The sequence below is a fragment of the Centrocercus urophasianus genome, unplaced genomic scaffold, assembly GCF_019232065.1.
Source record: "Centrocercus urophasianus isolate 14NV4802_14NV808 unplaced genomic scaffold, USGS_Curo_1.0 seq_14, whole genome shotgun sequence".
Lineage (NCBI taxonomy): Eukaryota > Metazoa > Chordata > Aves > Galliformes > Phasianidae > Centrocercus > Centrocercus urophasianus.
This window is the reverse complement of record NW_024884586.1, coordinates 46,528,574-46,551,130: the sequence shown is the minus strand read 5'-3', so window position 1 is coordinate 46,551,130 and position 22,557 is coordinate 46,528,574. Positions and strand designations below refer to the sequence as shown.

Here is a 22,557-nt window from a genome sequence, read left to right as displayed (position 1 = left end):
CCTTCAACTTCTCCTCTAGGGAAAAACGTAAGCTCATCAAGAATCTCGTTCAAAAAAACATGACAACTTCTGACTCTAGTGTCAGAAAAAAATACCAAAGTGCAAATGCTGTATGTAAAGTAATCACTTAAAACAAACTTCAGAATTGCACCAGGATATGCGTGCTTTGACTAGAAAGTCTTCATACCTGGTAAGTAAGGAGAGTCACATAACAGAATTTTATCTCCGTTTTTAAAGTAATACTCAAAATAACAGTTTCTCTAAGTCACAAAATCTCAGGAAATCTCAGATTTGCATTTAGAATTGTAAACAAATATGCAAATGTTTAACAGCATCTTTTACAAGTTTGGTAGGTAACACAGCATTTTCAAATATAAAAAATTCCAAATCAGAGTTTTTTAAATTAGTCCTCAATATATTTATTCTCTCCTTTCTAAATCAAAATCTGTGTAAAAGCTAGAGTTTATTTTGTGAGTAGGAACTACAGCTATCAGAAGCTTTTCTCTTCATAGTCAGAACTGTCCAGAAAAAAAAACAACCACATCAACTGCAAGGATTAATATCAAGATCCAGTACAGCATGTACAATCTGTCTGGAAGTACCTAAATGTTCGCTGCATATCATTCTGCAGAGCAAACTAACTCTTACATTTTTGGTTAACAGTAGTAATTCATTTACCTCTTTCTGACTGCAGGTTTTCGGCCAGAATTTCATTAAGCCTCTGATGACCTAAATTAGAAGAAAAAGAAGTTAGATTATTTTTTTTTAAACATTCCTCACAACAGGATAAGCTGTTTATCATGGAAAAAAATATGAAAAATATTTACTGGTTCTGTGAGCGAGGGGTCTTTCTCCAGAAACTGTACTATGCAATATGCCAGCTGTGAAGAGGTAAAGATTTAAGAAAACAAAGTTAGAACATTATAATGAAATTGCAGACAAACATTTAAAAAAAAAGAGAGAGACTGTAGGCAAGATGCTACACAGCTTTCTCAAAATCAGTCACATATTTAAACTGAGATAACTAGGTTGCATTTGATCAATTAAATGCATCCATAAATCCATTTAAATTCAAGTTACTAGGGAACAATAAAGAAAGAAAACATTACAAAAATCTTCACATGACAAATTATCACATACAATTAAAAATCAGAGCAACTTGGAGTTCAAAATACAGTAACACAATGTTTATAAAATTTTGTTAATCTCTGAAATTGCTTCTTTTTACATGTTTTGTATATTGGTAAAATTGTGAAAACTCACAAGATGAGCTGGCACAGCTAAAACCCTGAGTAACATATTTAGCATGTGTGGCTTTGAAAGTATAAGAAAGATTATCTTATCAGAAATCTATCAGAAAATGAGATAGAAATGGAGCAGGTATCACTTATCAGAGGAAAAATGTCATCATGACAGCTGAAGGTATGACAGGACATAAGAGAGCAAAAACGAGCTATCAAGTCAGTGAAGGAACACATTGAAGATCATGCAGGAGCAAAGGCATTAGTATTCAGAAAGTTGCCAGAGTGAAGAAGAGCCTAGAGAGCACAAGACTAAGGAAAATTGAACATCCTCTTGGGACAGAGAAAGGGGATTGCAGAATGGGAAAGGCAGCCTTGTGAGAATGAGGAAAGAACAGAAAGGAAAGCCTGAAGAGAGCTTAACTACAAAAGTTTAAAGTATTACAGACGTCGGTTACATTTTTAATTATCTAATCAGACTAAAAAGTATTTGTCTTAAAAAAATGCAGTAAATGAATATGAAAATCTACTGCAATTTCCCACTTTACAAAACTTTCCCCCCTTCTTTAATGTACTCAGCAATTAAAGTTACTAAAAAAATTATAAAATTACTAATAAAATTACTAATAATAAAAAAATAAAAAAAATTAAAAAAAAATAAAATTATAAAGTTACTAAAAAATTATAGAATTCTAACTGAGCAGAAAATATTTTTATAACTTCTACCTGTGCATGGAAGAGTGATAAACTTCTGACAGTATGTAAAGGAATCAGCACCTTCACCAGAAACTGTTTATGCTCTGCCTTAAGAGGTAAAGCAAAACCATTGATAATACTAGAAATTAGAAGAGAAGTATTTGTTAGTGTTATCATCACAGAAAACATTCTTGAGATCTGAACAAGAACTTTCTACATTAAAATCATTTAGGAGTCAGCACCTGTATTGGGCTCAAGTTATTTGTAAACATATGCTGAAATTTGCCCTCCTTTATATCAGCAATTCAGCACATATCTATACAGTACAAACAATTCAGCTCTAACTTAAAAATCATCACACAAACAACTGCACAAACCTTCTACTAAACAGATAAGAACGTGTCTGCTTAATCTGCAAATTCACACGTTCTTTGGTAATTAAGTTATTATAATTAGGTATATGAGATATTCACTCTAGTAGTGAATAGTACACTGCTTATGTACTTTAAAAAAATATGCAGTGCATAAGGATGAAGTGTAACACACACACAAAACCAATCCAATCCTCCTGCCTGTAACTTGCATCCACATATGAACTCCTGGCAAAGACAGGAGAGAGATTTGCTTAGAGATGGGCTCAAAGATGAGCATGTGCACACATCTCTTTCAAAATCAGGGTTTATAGCAATACTTTTTCTAAGTCTGAATTACTCTGACACGTCCAAAAGGGAAGCCTGCTATTGGTAATGAATGCTCATTTACCTTCCTAAAATTTCCAACAGCTCAGCTACGCCATTGAAGTGTTCAGTTTCATAAACAAATCTAAAATAAAAAAAGAAAAAGTTAAATATAAGTAACATATCAGCATACTACAATATTTATGTGAGAAAAATGTCTCCTCCCACAGCTTACCGTAGAAAAATATTATTAATCTGTTTTCGGATAAATGCTCTAAGACCCAGAAACTTGCCATAAATTCTGTGCAAGACTGTTTTTAGGTAGTCCCGTTCTCGAGGGTCTTCACTATCAAACAGCTCCAACAACTGTGTTTAAAGAAAAAAAAAAAAAGAAGTTAAACTGTAGACAGGCTTTACATTTGACTAGTATGGCACACAGAATTCCGTATGGCAGTTAAATTGCAGCAGGTGCATGTAAGAACTCAGTATCTGTACTGCCCAAGGTACAGAAATACAGTTATTAAAAAAAATAATAACTGCAACCCCCTGTACATCACCACAAAACACTGCTTATTCACCTTAACTTCCAGCATAAACATTTAGAAATCTTTAAAGAATTAAGACACTTTCATTAACTGGCTCCCAAACGCTGCCTTCTTCCTCCTCCCTCTCCCTCCAAAAAATAAAAATGCTGTCACATCTAGAAAATAACACACTATTTCTTACCACTTTCATTTTCTCACTGAATTAACAGACCTTCATTTTAATTGCATAAGTTTGCATCAAGGTGACATATTCTAGATGATTTTCATTTATAATATAAGGTCCTAAGCCTTTCTAGAGATTGCATGGCTTTCAGATTGTGGACTCAACAGTGCAGTCTGTGGCAGCACTGGATCTGCTGTCCCAGGACATCTACCAATTAATGCAAATCAAAGAATCAGTCAGGATTGAGCAAAATGCAAACTGTAATATCCAGTTGTTTTTTTTTTTTTTTAAAAAAAAAAAAAGAAAAAAAAGGAAAGAAAAGGAAAAAAAAAAAGATTTCTTTACTTAGGAACTGGTAAATGAGATTTTAAAACAGCAAAATAATTATGTCATTCTCAGCCAAAAGAGAAGACTAGCCAGTGTGTTGTTCTGTACAAAATCTATCCCAAAATATGCTCTCTAAAGCTTCCACTAAAAACCAAGGTATGAAACAAGCAGCAAGAACAGCAGTCTCACTTCTTCAATCTATTTCCCTACCACAAATGTATGAGTTTCACCTTATCTTTTCAGTTCCATCTTTTCTGACACCACAACATCTGCTATTTTTGCAGACATCTCAAATGAATTAGAAAAAACTTATTTAAAAAAAGATAGAACTGCACAGAATGTAATGCAATTTAAGTAGTAAGAAAGAAAAGAAAAAATGAAGATCAGCAAGATAAGGTAACATTCAAGCAGTACATATCTTGAAAAATAAACGAAGGCAGCTTGCCAAACAGGCCTTAAAATGTTTATGATGGTGGCAGAAAAACATGACAGGAACAGCAGAGAACAGAATTATTCTCAATTCACAGATAGATAAATTATAATTATCTATTATAAGGAGATATGTAAGTGCATGTACACTGTCTGATTTCTGTGTAACTGGGGCACAATTTAAAGACGGTGAAGAAAAAAGAAAATCAGAAAAAGATTTAAAGATTTTTTTCAGCGTTCTGGGATTTTGCTTTCTAATATTCAGGTTTACAGTTGATGTATGAGTTCTTCTTCATCACGTTGGACATTTTTTCCACTACCTTAACCCTGCAGTAAGAATTTCTGATGGGAATTTCAGGAGGAAATGGGGTTTGTCAGCTGCCCTCTAGAGGTTATCAACACATTGTTCAATTAGTTCCACTGTTAAAGAAATAAACAGTTACTTCATCCTTCCCCAAATAGCAAATTTCACCCAAAGACAGCAAACAGCTGGAAACACTTTTATTTTTAATATTCTTATTGGATTGTTTTTAGGAGCAAAATATAAATATTTCCAGTTCTTTTATACAGATCCTCTGTGGAAACATTGCTGAAGTCAGACTTGGTCTCTCATTTAAAAAGAAAAGATGCTTATTTGGATTTGTCCAATTCATTATCAGGTTTCAACAATAAAGTCTTATTTTTACTAACAAGCTGTAAGACTTCTATGATTTACGTAACTACTCTGACACCAAACATATACAGAAAAGGGAAATAAAACCTCCAAAATAGCAACCTTCAGTAACACAGATCCATGAGGAGATATTTCGATAGTGCCTCTTAGCAACCACTGCAGACTATATACAATGAAGCTTCAGAAATGAAGTCACACTGTGAGTGTACAACATTTTATCAAAACTTACAGCTGAAAGCCAATTACACATCTATATTTAAAAAAAAAAACAACCCACATCTGTCTCATTCTTCCCATATTAGCACAGTTCTTGCTAAGAAACACTTCACTCAAGTCCACTTAACATTAAAAAACGAATTGTGTTAGAGAGAAAACTGATGATAAAAACTGTCACACTCGTACTGCCAGTGTCACAAAACATAAGCATGCCTGGTGTTTCAAAAGTCTCAAGCTGGTTTCCAGTGTAAGTGATCAGTAATAACTGATCGTTAACTCACGTCACACAAAAAATACAGAAAGAAATGCACAGACACCCAAGTTCCTGAAAATCAAATGAGAACACTTGTGAACAGGGAAATATACCTCTTTGCATGTGTACATAAGGCTCTGCAGAACTTCTGACAAAAAAACACGAACGTTTAACTGTGCAAAGCAATATATAACAATGCATCATCTGACAAGAGCTTCCAAATTCTTCAAATTCTTCCAAACTCCAATTTTATCAGACGTTTTCAGATAAGTAGGTTTCAAAATATCTCACTTCTCCCTTTCAGTAGATAAAGACCGATGGGATCTTAAGAATCCTTGTTTTAGAGCCATTCTCCACTGCCAAATCTTAATAGGGCTGAATGCCTTGAAAAGCTTTAAGTGATTAGGATATCCCTGAATCTTACAATTGAAGGATAACGATTGCTCCCTAAGCTAAATTCCTCAGGTATTCTTTATGTGAATAATGTACAAAAACAGCAAATTACTGCTTTTATTGCCTAAGCATCACAGGAAGAAAAAAAACAAAACTCCAGAGTTGAGAGTAAGGTCATCAGCAATTCTGGGCTTCCCCAGCCATTTCTAGCTTTTATTATATTGAAACCCCAGGAAATTCCCTTCTCCAGTTAAGTATGGAAATTTGCAAATTTCCACAATTTCAAAAGCAAGTTATGGACTGTGTTAAACATGGAGCTGATTCTGATTTTGTGGTTCTACAAGAATTCACAGTGGGAACACAAAACACAAACAGGCCTATTGTTGGAAGCTGAAGACAAAAAGCAAAGGGAGCATATATGTGAAGTTTTCTGCCTTATCCCAGAAAATATCACCCTTCAGCCATCTCTGTTCTGGCCTCTGTTCTGCCCTAGAAGAAACTTCCTCAGCAGAAGACTGACTACTACAGTTTGAAGTGAAGGAGGAAGAAGATGAAATGTGTAAACCATCTGGCTGCCAGCTCACTGACAGACTGTGGCCACCTCATCCATTTAGCCAGAATGGCAAGCAAATTTCAAACAGAACTTCCCATTCTTTGCCAGTTTGTTTATTACTGATACTTCTTCCATCATGCTTTTAATAGAGCTTGAACTTTACATGGCTTTTTTATTTACTTCCCCCCTCAAGCTCTGTAGCATTACTGTTTTTGATATAGCTTTGGGAATAGGCTTGTTAATGAATATCTGCCCTTGTTGCCAGCTCTCCAGCAGAGAAAAACAAATTTCCACTTCCAACAGAAATATTTTATCAATAATATGATACATTTAAATTGTGGTGTCTCTAGATGGCAGCATTTTCAGAACACGTGCCTTTCATTTTTCAACAGTTACTGTTTCAGCTTACCTTAAGCAAGTCAAATACAAGTGCTGATCCAAAGTAATGCCTCCTATTTTATTATGTTGACCCACAACTTCAGAGGCAGATGTTGGTGGTATGGCAGTAGAGGTCAAACCTTTCCACCAACAACCCATTATATTTTGTTGCCACTTGACAGTTGACAGCAGAGGGACAGTCTGACAGAATGGAGTCTGACACAAAAGGGCACACAAATGCCCTTTCTTCAAGCAAAGGTGTGTCACTGAATTTGTCCACGTGGAAAAATGGCACCCAGTTGCACTCAACAATGCCTGCTGAAGGTTTACAGAGATCAAACAGTGGATGTGAGTACAGTGAGGCAGCGGGTGGTGCACTTCAGCAGTGATGACAGCAATGTGAAGGACAAGCCACATTCCAGATAGTCATGCACAGCTGCCACACAACACAGTGAAGAGCATCTTCATCAGCTCACCAACACAAATTAGCTGATTACTACCAGGAAACTGTGTGTGGGGCTGAATATCAGTTTCAATGTGGTGAAAGTGGTGATGGCAATGTTGGAATATTGCAAAGTATGAGGTGGGTCCCACAAGTCCTCACAAAGGAACAGAAAGAATACCATGTGCAACTTTGTCAGGACCTACTGAAACAGTAGGAGCCTGAAGGTGACTGTTTTCAGGAATTGCATCATTACCAGTGATGAGATGCAATGCCACCACTGCAAGACTGAGTCAAAACAGCCTAAGAAGTGGCAAGATGTGTATTTCCCATTGAAGAAGTTGTTCAAGATGCAGCCTTCAGCAAGTACAGAGAAGAGGGGAGTGATCTGTCTGGATTTTCTGGAACTCAGACAAACCATGAACTCTCCTTGACCAGTACACCTTGATGCTGACTACACTGAAGGCTCAAGCTTCCAGAGTCAAGCTAGAGAAGGAGACAACCTTTCTTTTGCAACACAGTAATGCCAGGCTCCATACCAGTTTGAAGACTGTGGGGCGCACTATCAGTTTTCACTGGACTGTCCTACCACACTCACCATACAGACAAATTTTGCATCTTCTGACTTCCATCTGTTTGCTCTGATGAAAGACTGACTGCATGGGCAACATTTTCCTAGTAATGATGTTGTCATAGCAACTGCAAAACAGTGGGTGACCTCCACTGGCGCAGATTTTTGAATGCACACCATGAGGCTTTCATCCACTGTTGGTGAAAATGCATAGCTTCTGATGGTGACTATGCTGAAAAAGTGTTCTGTAGCTGGGAATTTCTCTCTCAAATAGCATTACTGTGCTCTTTTTTGTTGTTGTAGTTTCCTTGGAAGCAGGCAGAAGGCACTATTTTTGGAGCAACCTACATATTTAACATATTGAAACTGGACTCAAATCAAGCACTGTATGTGTCTATAGAAACAGAGATCAACATACTTCCCATTTCTGTAGTCTGACAACTTTCAAGTAAATGCTTGCTGAGCATTTTCTGTTGTAAATAAAGTTATACTTTCAAATCCCAAACAAAACATTTTCAAAGCAATTTTTTTTTTTTCAAAAGCAAAGTGAAACCTTAAAGAAACCATACTGGCTTACCTGCAATACGAATTTCTGATCTATGTATTTTTTGGCAATGCTGGGCTGAAATTCTTGGCTTTCCAAAAATCGTATGAAAAACTCATATACAAGCTGCAAAGTGAAAAAAAAAAAAAAATAGTTTAGTTTATGACTTCGTTATTGTTTATTATTTCTAAGTGTTTCACTAGATTCTTTCCATATAAAACAAAATACTTATTTTTCCACCAAGCAGGAGGATGAGAAGATGAAAAATATTTTCCTCCTTTAGCAAATTGCTACCTTAAGTGTTTCAATTAAATGTATGAGCTTTGTAAGTCAGTTTTGCTTATTTAACTCCATTCAGAGATATCTAATCACTAAATACAGACACTGCCATCTTGTAATGCTTGTTATCATCTTGTAAAGCTAACAAGGTTAATTGGAAAGCTTGTTTAAACTGCCCTCTGTACTGCTTAAGTCACATCAAATAGAAAAATTACAGTTATGAAAGAACTGGTGAAACAGACAGAAATATTAATTTTAAATTAAAAACTACTCAGAGTAGTTTTCTATGACAACTTGAAACACAGAAAAAAATAGAAAATAGAATTTAATCAGGACTTCTGACTTACTGAAAAGATTAGCCTCGAGGATGGAGAAAACCTGCTTGCTTCTATTCAAATCCCTCTCTGCCTGAACTATTCAGCTGGATGGCAATAGATCTTTCATTTAATAAACCAAAAAGAAGCAGAAGAGGCACTCTGACAGCCTCATGTAACACCAATTCTGACCTGTCACTGATCACCTGAGCTTTGAGCTCACACTTCTTTTTACTGCACCTTTTTAAGAAGAGCAGGCATTGGAAATTTTTTCCTTTCTGGTATCAGCAAGTATGAATTCTGACACTGAAGAAGAAAGGAAGCTACAAATCATATTTTAAAGCAACCTTAAACTTTTCCCTGCAAACACCGTTATGTTGCAACACTGCAACAGCTGCTGCTGCTTTATGTCAGCACTCTTTGAGTTCCTCCAAAAGGAAACAATCAAAAATCAGAAAGGTAGAGAGAGGCTGAGAAATATGACGTGGAAAAAATGTCAGTTTACGTCACTAAAATCAATTCAGCAGGAAATCTATCAACTTCTGACAAATACTTTGGTACACTTCTTCCTCACAATGGTAAGTCATCCAACTGGCTAAGAAATTATATCCCTTTTTTTTTTTTTAAGTAATGACTTTTAAAAATACAGTGCTAGTGTCAATGAAAGTAAGATAGCAGACATGTGCCTCTGCTGCCCACAGGTTTCTTGAAGATTTTATTATTTTTTTCTTGAAGATTTTCTTATTTTGTGACTTATAAATAAAGAATGAACCCTACATATCAAGAAAGTCCAAATCTAAGAGAACCAGAGAGTGAAGCTGCTCACAGGCGAAGCTGTACATCCAACTGTTAAATAAAACACTCATTTCAATCTGAGATCAACTGTGCTCCTTTGCTCACAGATCCTAGACTCCACAAACTGCTTCTCTGCTAAACTTCTTCTAAATTTATCTGTGGTGTAAGTCATAGTCCTGACTAACAAAGACAGGGTTTGTAATTCCTTCCAAATAGATTCTTTCCATAAAGGAATTTACTGCAATAGCATCAGTTGCTCCAAGATTATGTTATGTTTTTTGTTCAAAATACCTTCCATTGACACTTGAGATACAGAGGAAGCAATGACAGACAGCACTGAGCACTCACATCACTACAAACACCTGAAAGTAATCTTCAACTCAGGGAGAGGAAGGGAGATATAGACAGAGGTACAGATTCCCATTTGTTTTTCTAATCAGCAGCCTACCCCTGTGTGCTTTTGTATGAATGTTAACTATAATCAGTAAAGCAAAACTGCTAGAAGTACTGTTATTACTTGTGTATCACACAAACGTGAGGAAAAAAAATTGATCAACAAAGGGTAACAGGACTACAAGAGACACCAGTTTTGAAAGTTCTATCCAGTTCAATCCAGTTTTGAAAGTTCTAACACTTTCCAAATTCATGAAGTACTCTACTGTCTTTGTAGATACTTTGTAGATACCGTGTAGATACAACACCATCAGTGAAGTAGAAACAGAATTTTCTCATAATTTCGTAATATCTCATACACTGGTTCTCATCCACAGGCTAAAAAAAAGTTATTGAAAATTAGATATATTAAGCAATGGTAAGCATTTATTTTTAAATAAATGCTCAAAAACCTGTAGATGTGGCCATGATGCCTCCAAGGTGGGTTCATCTTCTTCTGGATCAAATTCATTGCTGTCACTAGGTGGGAGAGTTCTGAAGATATTGCAAGATACCTGAAAAGTGAAAGAAAGAATAGTGAGATCTGTTTTTCAAACAGGTACTAGATTCTATGCCTACTATAGACATCCTCATCATGGAAGCAGTATTTCTATTAACCAATGTCTGACAAAGCTTCTTAGCAACAGCATAAGTCAAAGGAACCAATCACTTCACAAATCTACCACCAACTTTGGCTCTTAGCCTTCTTCAGATGTTTTGCTTTTTTCTAGGGACATCCCAGCATTACCCAGTGAGCCATCACTGCTGACTTCCCAATGCTCCACATGAGCCCACCACTTTATTCCCTGTTCCACTGGCCATCAAGGTCTTCTAGGTCACAGGCATGGCCATCAGTATGCATTGACAAGGGTTTTCATATACTTTATTTTCCTTTGCCCCAGGAAATACATTAACATCTGCTAAAGTTCTCATCTGTCAACAGTTGCTTTAGTTATCAGTGTTCTTCACACAGTATACGCACAGACATTTTGTATCACATGCACAACTTGGTACTAAATGCAGGCAAGAAATACACCTTGCTTGTCACTTTGCCCATATTTTATTTCATTGCTGCTTCACTCTGCTTAATCTTATTTACAGGTACTTTGCTCAGAGTGCTTGGCCTTGTGAGGCTCATGCTATCAGCAAAAACCGAACTAGAGTATTTTTCTGGGTTAATTACAGTGCTGAATGGAGTCTACTGATAATTATGCAGCGCACATCTTATAACCTGTAAACATGCTGCAGGGCCTCTTCTGCACTTTGAAGGTGGTGTAGTGCCTTCCTTGCACTCTGCTACTGTGTTTGACCCATCTCTAAGCTGGTTAATCAAACAGTTGGGAAAGGCAGCATATTATCTCCTAATCCTGTCTATACGTGACCCTTGCATGGTAGTCCAGACAAATTAATCTATTTAAGCAACAAAACTAGTACACTCTTCAACATCCCAATGCCTTTTAGAGATGGAAATATTTTATAGTTAGTCTGTAAGGCAAGTCTTCAGTACACTGGCAATTTAACATGAGAAAGCACTTTAAAGCCAGGAATTTAAATACAATCCAGATAGCAATGAAAACAGATTGAGCCAGAGTGAAATTTTAGAAGCTGCAAGGTAAACCAAGGAGATTTGGGTGCTGCACAAATAAGATGGAACAACAGAAAACCATAGGAAAGCACATACAGTACATACTAGCAAGGAATATTCAGTGAATACAAGTGGAAAACAAAAGTACTGTCTAACTGAAGAGCAAATATGGCAAACCAGCGAGCACAGAAAAAAGTTGTTTTGTAGTTGGACTTTTTTCATTTGCCACAAGAGGGAGCATTTCGCTACAGATACAGCAAAACGCTCTGACAGAATCTTTCAGCGGATGTCAACTCGCAGGGCTCTCAACCCTAATAATACAGCACCTATCAACCTGCCCTTAGATGCACTGAACTCTGTCCTATACGCACACCTCCCAAATGATACCTAATGCTCAGCAGATGTTCTCCTTTCCACTTCTTTTCCTGAGTCCTCCACTTCTCTCCAAAGCCCCCACATACTAAGATTCCTCTAAGTCAAGCATGTACTTCAGGAATATACAAATGTTACAGTTTGTTCTTCCCCAGGGATTCCTGACTCCATCCTTCTATCGTCCCTGAGATGGAAGAGCAGGCAGAAGAGGAAAGTGATCAGAACTAACGGGTCAGAGGTCTTTATTTAACAGCTGTTTATGAAGGTAGGTATGATAGGACCAGGGGGAATGGTGTTAAACTGAGACAGGGAAGGTTTAGGTTAGATATTAGGAGGAAGTCTTTCACACAGAGGATGGTGAGGCAGTGGAACAAGGAGATTGTGGATGCCCCATCCCTGGAGGCATTCAAGGCCAGGCTGGATGCGGCTCTGGGCAGCCTGGTCTGGTGGTTGGCTGCCCTGCACATAGCAGGGGGTTGGAACTAGATGATCATTGTGGCCCTTTTCAACCCAGGCCATTCCACGATTCTGTGATTTATCAGAGCACAAAGCAGTAGAAGGACACCCAAAGGATTCCCAAATAAAAAGGGAAAAATGCACCTATTGGTGCCTTCCATCTGAACACCTGGGATTCTGCAGTACTTACCAAAGTATTTTTGGTTAATGCTTCATGTTTGAAAGTCCCCAGTTTCTCAGCATTTGGCCCCAAAAACAGGGAACTAGCAAAATCGAAAGCAGTCCACAGCTTTTATTCTGCCTTAAACTTCATTTGAAAGAAGAAAATGAAATTCTTCTGCAAATTTCAATTAATGAAATTTGTACCAAAAAAATCTGAGGAAACGTAAGCATTTATCAGATGTTAAGTTTTAAAACGAGAACAAATGCCAAAGTATGGCACCAGCAAAACCAGCAAGGAAAAATACATACTACCAGAATGACAAGCTAATTGAACTCAAATTGCTGTAAGATTTCAATTAAGTTGATCCAAGTTTCACACAGTTGCCCTAGCAGCACCATGGAAGAATGAAAGTTTCAGCAATAGCTAGTTAAGTGCCAGGACCAACATTCGAATCTTAAGCTTCTAACAAAACCAGAGAGACTTCTGGAGCGTGTATTTAAAAATAAAAATTAAAACTAAAAGTCAGTCTCATGGCAAGTCAAAAGCAGGCTTTTTGCATAAGAACATACAGCAGGAAATGCAATGCAAGGTAGAAGAGAGTTCTCATATAGTTTGCTCTCTGTAATTTTTTTTTTTTTTTTTTTGCATTGGGAGTAAAGATAAGTTATACGGAGCCCAAACGCAGACATTCTCCTGAGGAGAACAGACAGAACAGGTTACCTTCAAATGATTCCCGGGGTAATCATAATTTTAAAAGATAATGCGTGCCATTACAGTTATATTAATCACCACAACACAGCATGAGAGCTCATTTACATGCAGTGTCAATTTACAGCATGCTTATCTAGATCAGTAGCCTCTGGGTGGCTAATGTTCACAAACCTCTAAGGGAGAACCGAAGGCAACAAGTTCTTCCATGCGTGAACTGCCCAGCTGTGCGAGAGACTGACAGCCATCACACAGCGATGGGGAAATGATGCACCAGGTCTGGGAAGAATAATTTTTCTCACAAAGGCATAAGGTAGCTATTCAGCGTTTGTCCCTGGGCCCAAGCAGAGTGCCAAAATTCCTCCGGCTCGATCGATGAATCACTTCCCTTCTGACCTCTGCTGGCTCATCCAGCCATAGGACATCCCTGCCAGCCTCTGCACAGCCCTCGATGGCTCCTCTCCCACTGCCAATGCAGATGACTGCCGATCAATACTGACTGCCATCTTCCACCAATTAGGAATGCCTCCAAGCCCTGATGATATTTTTGTACAGTGAACCTGAACTCTAATATTCTGGAAAGTTCTATCGTGACAAATCTTCTCTATTATGTGTTCCAAGTTGCCTGCATGCCATGCTTCAAGATAACCAAGTGCCAGAAATCAATTCAACAAACCAGTGAGATCCACCCATCAGCAACTAATCTAAAATTCCCAAGATCGTGTTGGAAATGCCACAAGGAAAGATCTTTTTTCAGTTGCAGATGCCCAGAAACCTGTAAGCTGAGTGTTGATGCATAACCCTGACAAAATCTTCTCCAGGTATTTATGGTTAAATGCAAGTTCATTAACAACAAATGGGAAGATAGACAAGGCTGTTCTGGTGCCACCACAAGGAATGAACTGTAAGTTCTGAACACATCTGAGAGTGGTAAGCAGCAATCCAGAACAGAGAAACTATGAACACAATTAATTTGAAGTAACAAGCTTCAAGAAGTTCTGATTTTATCCCTGTGTTTATGCTTGAAATAACTTTAAGAAAATCAAGCACTAAGCTGATTAAGCCTGAAGTCAGGAGAAAATGTTTGAGAAGTCCTCTCTCCATCCCTCACTAGAGCACCATAAAGCACACTGATGTTACAGAAACACATCATAAATTCTATTTCAGCTCAGTGCTCATTTGCCATGCTGTTTGAAACAAAGATTTGATCAGTAATATTTTTTCTGAATGGAGCCCTAACTGAAAACAAATATACATGCAGGGAAGTGTAATATATTAGCTGTATAAAAACAGGACCAGAGAATTAATTTATCTGTGCTTCTATTGCAGTAAGTGGAACTGTCCACATAAACCCCATGTATACAAGAAATTGAAACTGGCTATCTGTACCCACCATGCTTAAACCAGTTGTGCATACAAACAATGCATGGTAACAACAAAATGTAATCAGGCCATATAGGCAGCTATTTGAACTAGGAGTGACTAGGAATGACACTTATCCTTCTCAAATATATCTACATATGTGGGTTTTTTTTTGTATTGCTCATGGATTTACAGCCATTCAACTGCAATCTTTCTATATATACCACTTAACTGTTCCCAGAAGTTTGAAGTGCACCTCACAGAAAGAAAACCCCAGTTTTATTTTAAAATATTAATGACTCCACCAGCTCTTACAACCCGGACTTTTAACTGCTGAACTGACTAGGGTAGTGCTGCTCCTGGCTTCAAGGCTGAAATAGCCTGGTTCCCATTGGATCTTGTTAAACCATCAGATCTTCTCAGCATCTCCCTCTAAATACAATTTGCACATGCAGAACACATCTATGGGTATATGTTAATATATATATATATTTTTTTTTTAATATATAAAATATATATTTTTTTATATAAAAAAAACTATACGGCAGCTCTCAACATCTTTGCTGCTAAATGGAAAGAGAAATCTTCTGAACCCAGGCAGATGTTGGTTTGTTTTGAAACCTGTGATTGTTTTTCCTACCTACCTTTAAACTCCCACCTTTATTTTCTTAACATCTTCAAATACGTACAGCAAACGTGCATAAAAAAATCTGGCCGTTTCCCTGTTATTTCCCTTTTTTGAATAGTGCACTGTATCAGAAACTCATCTGAAAGTACTCAAGATACTCACCCACGATGGTCAAGTCCCTTCTGCACCACCATTTGCCAGAATACAGTCATTCCAAGTTGAATACTATAAGTCTTCTTTTTGCCCAGCAGCATTACTTTTGACTGGGCTACATAAAAATGAACTATATCAGATTGTGAACACAGTCATCTACCCAGGCCACATAGCAAGAGTGAGGGGAACAGTCCTACTCATCTTTTCTTCTAAAAATTCAATCAGTAATGCAGGAATTTAGCTCTAGGTCAAGGCTCCTAAACTTGTTAGTATCATTCACTTCAGTGGTGGCAACTTCCACCCACACAGATGTGCAAGGGGTAAAATTGAGATTCCTTAACCTATGCCTATGTTACCCAGCAGGGAAGTACAATTGGAGTAGGCTGGTAGAACAAAATACCTGGAGCACAGGTGCTGAATACACACACTACCTATGTTTGGAAGGAGTGCTTACTTTCTAGACATCTCTTGTACCGATGCCCACTAGCAGGTTGAGATCATTAGGCACACCTTTGGAATACACGTTTGATCCCGAATGAATCAAATTCACAAACTCTCAAGCTTCTCTATGACAAGCATCAAAGCCCAGTGAGAACAAATGGGAGATGCACATCACAAGCACACTCAGAATCCCAGCTGCAAGTGCTGACACAGTCATGGCCCTGGGGAACGCTCACAGGCACACCTTCTCCCTGCTGGAAATGAGAGCTCTGAAATGTCACACTAGATGCAAACCACATGAGGTACCCTGCTACCAACAGCCTCATTCATCAGTATCTCCTTGTAAAAACATTTTGATATGATCCAGTAAAACAAGTTTTTGTTTAATGCATGGCCACGTTATTCTATACCATCACAATACGATAGCAATAATTCAATTACCTTTGACAAATTAAAGCACAAAGAGCCTCCTCATCTCTACAGCAGGCATCAGATGAAGCAGAAGCCTACCAATGCATGAACTCTAGACAGTATTACAAAACTCTTACTGTCTTAGACTCCTATCTGAAGAGCAAAACAAGATATTCAAAATCCAGGGAAACAATCTGCCAGAAGATTCATGCTGAGTCGATCTGCAGGCACAGTGCTAGGAAGCTGACAGAGCTGAAATGTGGGAGTGAGAGTGTATGCTCCTCTTAAACAAAACAAAACAAACAAACAAAAAAAGCTGCAGTTGACACAAGCGCTTCTCAAAACAGTTTATTTTTTTGCTTTAGACTTAGTCACTGTACTATTATGCAGACAGCATCTGACGAAAGAGAAGCCTATGTAACCAACAGGAAGAATAATGGATAAAGTTAAATGTAATTACATACTGTCAAGAAAAATTATCAGGGACAGCTGTGCAAGAGGAGCTGCCTCCAACTGATTTTTTTTTTAAAGAGTACAGCACACTGGAGTCTCTTCTTTCACTGAGTATTGTGGGTTTTGTACAAACAAGGTGTATAAAGAATATGAATATTACGTAGCATCTAACAGAGGAATTTGAAAACAAGGCATAAAAGAAACCAGTTAGATTCATTTCTTGCTCCTACCTAATTGATAAGTCTCACATTGGAGAGCAGAGAACTTAAAATATGAAATGATTCTTTTTCTATTTCTGTTCACTTCAATAGCATGCTTGTTCCATCACAGCTGCATCCATGTGCCAGATCTCACTCCAAGTTCATTTTGGGGGAGTTGAAAACACTGCATCTTTCTTTCAGTATTTGAGATGCATTCAAACCAACATCTCCTGATGCAAGCTGAACTCAAGATTAACTCCTACTATTTTACTCAGTTCCTGAAGTTATATAAAAATCATTTTTGAAAAGAGGCATTATCTGTCAATTTCTAGAAGAGTAATTGTGTTTATTGCTCTTAAACTCAAAATGACATTCGGTACTATTTTAAATCTAGTATCTAAACCAACAGGAACAAAATGTGGTTTTGCAGGATCAAAAAGATAAGACCGAATACAGAGAGTTTTACACACACAAAAAAGTGTAGAGAATAGGATACTAGAGTCATCTCTGCACATAAAAGAAAGAAAACCAAAACAGTGTTCCATTAGGAATTCCACAAGATACATCTCAAAAAAGTTTCATTATCCACCTCTTCTGGGCTGGCAAGCATCCATGGATGTTGTATAAACATCACAGTAAACGTCTGGGATTGAGTTTACAATTGTTGGAGAAGGAAGAAGGAGAGTTTAAGTGTTGCTCATCTACAAGGAGATTTATCCAGGTTTCTCAGTTTAAGAGCTTGTCAAATTCCTCATTCATTTGATTTTTCAAGTATCTTCAATCTAAGTCTTAATTCCCAGAAAACACACACAAAAAAAACAACCCTGTACTACATAACAGCCTACAGGACACCACGTAGACAATAAACATTTATTTCATTTATCTATCATTGCATATTCTGCCAGAAAAATCAGCTGCATTAGTTTAAGTCTCCTATTTTGCTCAAACAGGCTCAAATTTTAGATTAAATGTCCAATGATTGGCTCATAAAGTCATATTCCTGGCATTTCCTTCTTAGCAGTGTGAGTTTCATCTGGCAAGAACCTTTCTTACAGGGACTGAAGAATGTCATGTGCCCTTCTGCATAAAGCATCAAAACAAGGGAAGGCACCCAGCAGCATTCATGGGAATAAATCTGTCCTGCTTATATCATTAACACAAATCCCAACCACTCTTCCCATTCAGTGATATTGATGACAAGGCCACTGTAAGCTTGTCTGGTGGCCATCAGTCAATTTCGTTTCTATCAAAATAACAAATTCAGCACTTCTGTATACGTGAAGCCACAGTGAGTGGTTTAAAGAAACAAACACAAAGACTGTCAAATAGCTAAGTGCTTTCTCTTGTGATATTGTATATACCTTGATGTGAAATTATGGGATACCATGATAAGGCCTTAATGTTTTAATGAATTTAGGATGACTATTTAAAAATACCCAAGTGCTTTTATGCTGGCTACCCCAAATGATCATTTTAGAAATCAAAGTAATAAAGAATCTTGGAACTTCTTTTGGGACACAGAACAGAGAGCACTAATCCACATGTAGTTATTAAAACTTTAAGAAAAGGCTGCCACATTGACATCAATTCTTCTGGCACTTCAGTTAATTAAAGAAAGCAGTTTAGTCATTAATCCTTCTTCATAAATATCAGTAACAGTTTAAATATCAGCTTCAGACTTCCACATCTTTTTTTCTTCTCATAAATGACAGCACAACTTGCACACAAGCTTCTTGCTTTTTCCCCTAGAAATTCCTGTAGATTCTAGATTTCTCTAGAGATTCCTCTAGAATACTTCCCATCTCCAAATTTCAGTAGTCCAAGGAACCAAGCATGAAATATTACTCCCTGCATTCATATGTCACTGTGTGGGAACCAAGTGCAAAGCACAACAGGGAGTAAACCTTCCAGAGGGAAAAAAAAAACCATTTGTGCTCCATTTTGCTGTGTTTTGAGCTGTCGGCCTTTCAGTCAAAACACTCCTGATGACAACTGTGGCAGGCAGTCAATTTGGAAAGGACACAAAACTGCTCTTCTCTTCACCAATGTGACAGGTCAGAGCTTGTCAACTTGACAGGTCATTTGCAAACACAGTTGGAGACCTCAATGAAAATTCTCAGGTACAGATAATAGCAGCTGTTGCACAGTGAGCTCATGAAGTCAACTGTGTACAGTCCAGCCTGCCTCAGCACAACAGATAAAAACACTTCATGCTTGAAACAAGAACATGCATTTATTGCAAAGAGCAAGTTACACCAAGTGTCACACCACAGCTCAAGTCACTTCCTGCCCCTAATATGGACTAATGCCCTCTGCTCACTCAGGGCCTGAGGGAACGGCATGGAGCTGTCAGATCAGCTGGGGGTCAGGGAAAGGCTGTGTCCCAGAGGGCAGTGGGCATGGAACTGCCTGCCAGGGCAGCGGGCACAGCCCTGAGCGCCAGAGCTCAGGGAGCACTGAGACGCTGCTCTCAGACATCAGGTTGAGGTTGGGTGGCTCCGTGTGGACTTAGGAGCTGGACTCGATTCTTGTGGGTCCCTTCCAGCTCAGCGTATCCTATGATTCTGATTTTCTCCAGAAATTATTTAGAAAAAAAAATAATAACCTTTTTTATTTGTAAGAATCTTGAACCACTGACCAGCCAGCTAAGGGACTAGAGAGTACTCTCAGTCTTTCCCCTTCCTTAAACTTCTCAGTACTGAGGTTAAAACGTAGCTTGAGTTCAGCATTAGCCCCCAGATACAAGGCAGAAGAAAGAAAGATGGGAAAGGGTACAATGAAATGAAAGGAATACGAGAGAAAAGAAAACGGCTTTCCATCAAAAATGAGATGGGATGAAATTCCTGGAGCTCCATTAGTAAACATCTGTGAAGTCTACTGGAAAAAGTTCACACTTCACTTCCAGTGACTGCTCTGTATCACACTTACAGACTATACTTAAGTCAATTATTTAAAACTGTGCTTTTCAAACTATTTAGGCAATGCATCATTTCCTTAAGATAAAAACAGTTTAGTGAATCAACATAAATGACTGCAGGGATTGTAGAAAATGCAAGCAAAAGGGTTCTGTGTCTCATTACAGCTCATGTACAGATTGCTTCATAGGTTATGATTTATTGTTCAAAACTGAACTTTATGAGCAGTTACAGATAAATACATCTAACTTCTTGCTACAGTAAAAAGCTGTACACAAAGTCAATGAGAAAATACAACCTCAGTAACAGGAACACTAAAACAAATCCTAAATTGCCACTGAAAGTGAGACTGGGGGTGTCTTCTACAAACAGAAAAGGTACCCAATTTTACTGAAGCTATCTGTGCATCAGTGTCCTGTCTACACAAATCATATGACAACATCAGTTCATTTCAAGGGGTACAAGAAAGAAAAAAGTAATGTTTGCAAACCACTTAGATGCTGCAAATTTAGTATAAGCAGAAGAACTCAGCAAAGAACTAGTAATTCTGTATTCAGACTTGAATTTGCTTTAGACCACATGCTGAACATGTAACACAGCAGAGTGACAAGCGGCTCATTGAGAAGACTTCTCCAGTAGAGGAGAACAAAAGGGAGGGCAAGGGAAAAGGAGGAGAATCTGATCATGTTATAACAGACATCTAAAAATGCTGTCAGACTAAGGAGCCATATAAAGATTTTTCCATACATCTTCATTCTGCTTTTGCTTTTTCAAAAATTCACTATTAAGTGCATGATGAGCCTGTCACAATTTTCAGCTACTATTAAGTGTTACAGACAAGCAATACAGCATGTAACTGTGTTCCAGGAAAGCAGTAAGGAACACATACAATACTTTATAAAATTTATTCATGTTTCAGCATCACCAAATTCATAACTTAACTGTCTTTTCATTTAGATAACAGGCTGTAAGAGTTCCATACGGTAGAACAGAATAAATGTTTCAATGCATTGATTGATTTTGCCAATTACAAAGGATATTCTTCACCATACAGCATCTGATACTGTTATTATTTTTAGATTGAAAATACTATTATTGGACAATTTATATGTATATATAAGGTATGGCTTTACTGTTGAGTAATCTTGCTTACAAACAGCAACCGCTACGACTCCACATAACACAACCATAACATTTTCACACTGTTTCTATACAGCACCTTTACCATTTATTGTCTAAAAGTAGGCTGAAGTGTGCACGAGTAATTATCTCAGAGCTTCAATTACAAACTCAAATGCTTGGATAAAGTTCAAAGGAAGGAAAAAAACTTCTAAAATTAATCCATGATTTATAATGGGGAAGGGTATGGGGGGAAAGAGATGGACTCTGATAATACATCTGCTAGGTTTTTCGATCAGGAAACTTTCATACATTTCTGACACTATAATAAGCATCGTCTTGACTTTAATTAAGCACATATAAAAATTAATAATTTTGTCTTTGGAGAATTATCCCCAAGTGATGTCAAGTAGAAAATAAAAACCAAAGGCTTCATTTAATCCACCTACTCCAGGGTTCAATTTCACCCACAATGTGTAACTGGAATTGCAAGCAGATTTAAAGAGACCACAAGAAAGAAGAAACTCACCATTCTAACTACTTCAGGGTAAGTCTGCTCTGTCAAACAGCCTCTGCTTATTGTAATGTAGTCGACCAGTTCATTAAGAGTGGAGCGCTTGTATTCTTTCATTTTAAGGTCTGAAAGCGTGTCCATGAAGTCAAAAATGACACAGCACTGTTGAAGTTTCTTTAGGAACAGTTCAGGCTGCTCTGAAGATGGAACGTCTATGAAACAAGAAAGGAAATCTTTGTGAGTCTGGCATCTCTTTATACGAAACAGGATTTATTTTTGAACATCAATTCCAAAGAAAAGCATCATCCAAATACTTGTCATAAAACAGAGCTCTGATTAACAAATGGACCCCTTATAGGAACTGTTACTACTTTGTGTTTGAGGTCCTGAACAATTTGTTGTAGTAGTAAGTTATTCGCTGTTAAGAAAATACAGTTCACAAAAGAAGTACAGACATAAGTGGAAAACACAAATGCGAAAGCACTCAAGACTTAATTTTACAGTATACCACTACTTTTACTGCATTTGAGATATGCCACTGTTAACTTGCACACCAAAAAAGGATGAAAGAACTGTTAGATTGATCAAGCTTGATTAATTTCTACTTCCAAAAATACTGTCACTTATAACTTTATACAAATAGATATGAAATACAGTAAGACTGAATTTGTGCAAACAAAATTTCAGAATTATTACTTCCACATGAACTCTTTCCATAGCAAAATCAACTATAATTCTATTAAAACAGTAAGGATACATTGCTGGATTACAAACACATAATATGCATTAATACACAAAATAGTAACAAGTACTTGCCCAGTACAGAAAGTAGAATGTACTACTTATTATTTTTCCTTTGTCAACTTCTTAGTGGCTTGGTTAATTTACCAAGTGCATCAAAAGAATGCACAGACAGCCTAGTTTATCCAGTGTTCATGTACATGAGGCTAAGAAAAGTAAAAAAGCTGCATGAATGACATGCCTATTTTTATTCTGAAAGATGCCTTCAAACAAGAGAATGCTTCACTTCCTTTGATCTCCCTTTTTTCTTTTTTATTTTTTTGTTTGTTTTTCAGGCACAAACGATCCGTTAGGAAATGGCCTTCTAAGCAATAATCCAATATGCAAATGGAAAACTTTGCTAATTTCAACTAGA

General features: G+C 37.4%; 1 protein-coding gene across 3 annotated transcripts in view; it reads right to left on the bottom strand.

Moving 5' to 3' along the window:
- PPP2R5E (protein phosphatase 2 regulatory subunit B'epsilon) overlaps window positions 1–22,557 on the bottom strand; it is a 73,706-nt gene that overhangs the window by 11,626 nt on the left and 39,523 nt on the right. For all 3 annotated transcript variants that reach the window (XM_042813760.1, XM_042813762.1, XM_042813761.1), the window contains exons 3-10: window positions 21,417–21,613; window positions 10,335–10,436; window positions 8,135–8,227; window positions 2,850–2,980; window positions 2,700–2,759; window positions 1,968–2,076; window positions 828–881; window positions 679–729 (exon numbers count right to left, since the gene is read on the bottom strand). In XM_042813760.1, the coding sequence (XP_042669694.1) occupies window positions 679–729; window positions 828–881; window positions 1,968–2,076; window positions 2,700–2,759; window positions 2,850–2,980; window positions 8,135–8,227; window positions 10,335–10,436; window positions 21,417–21,613 (797 nt within the window). The remainder of the gene's footprint in view (window positions 1–678; window positions 730–827; window positions 882–1,967; window positions 2,077–2,699; window positions 2,760–2,849; window positions 2,981–8,134; window positions 8,228–10,334; window positions 10,437–21,416; window positions 21,614–22,557) is intronic.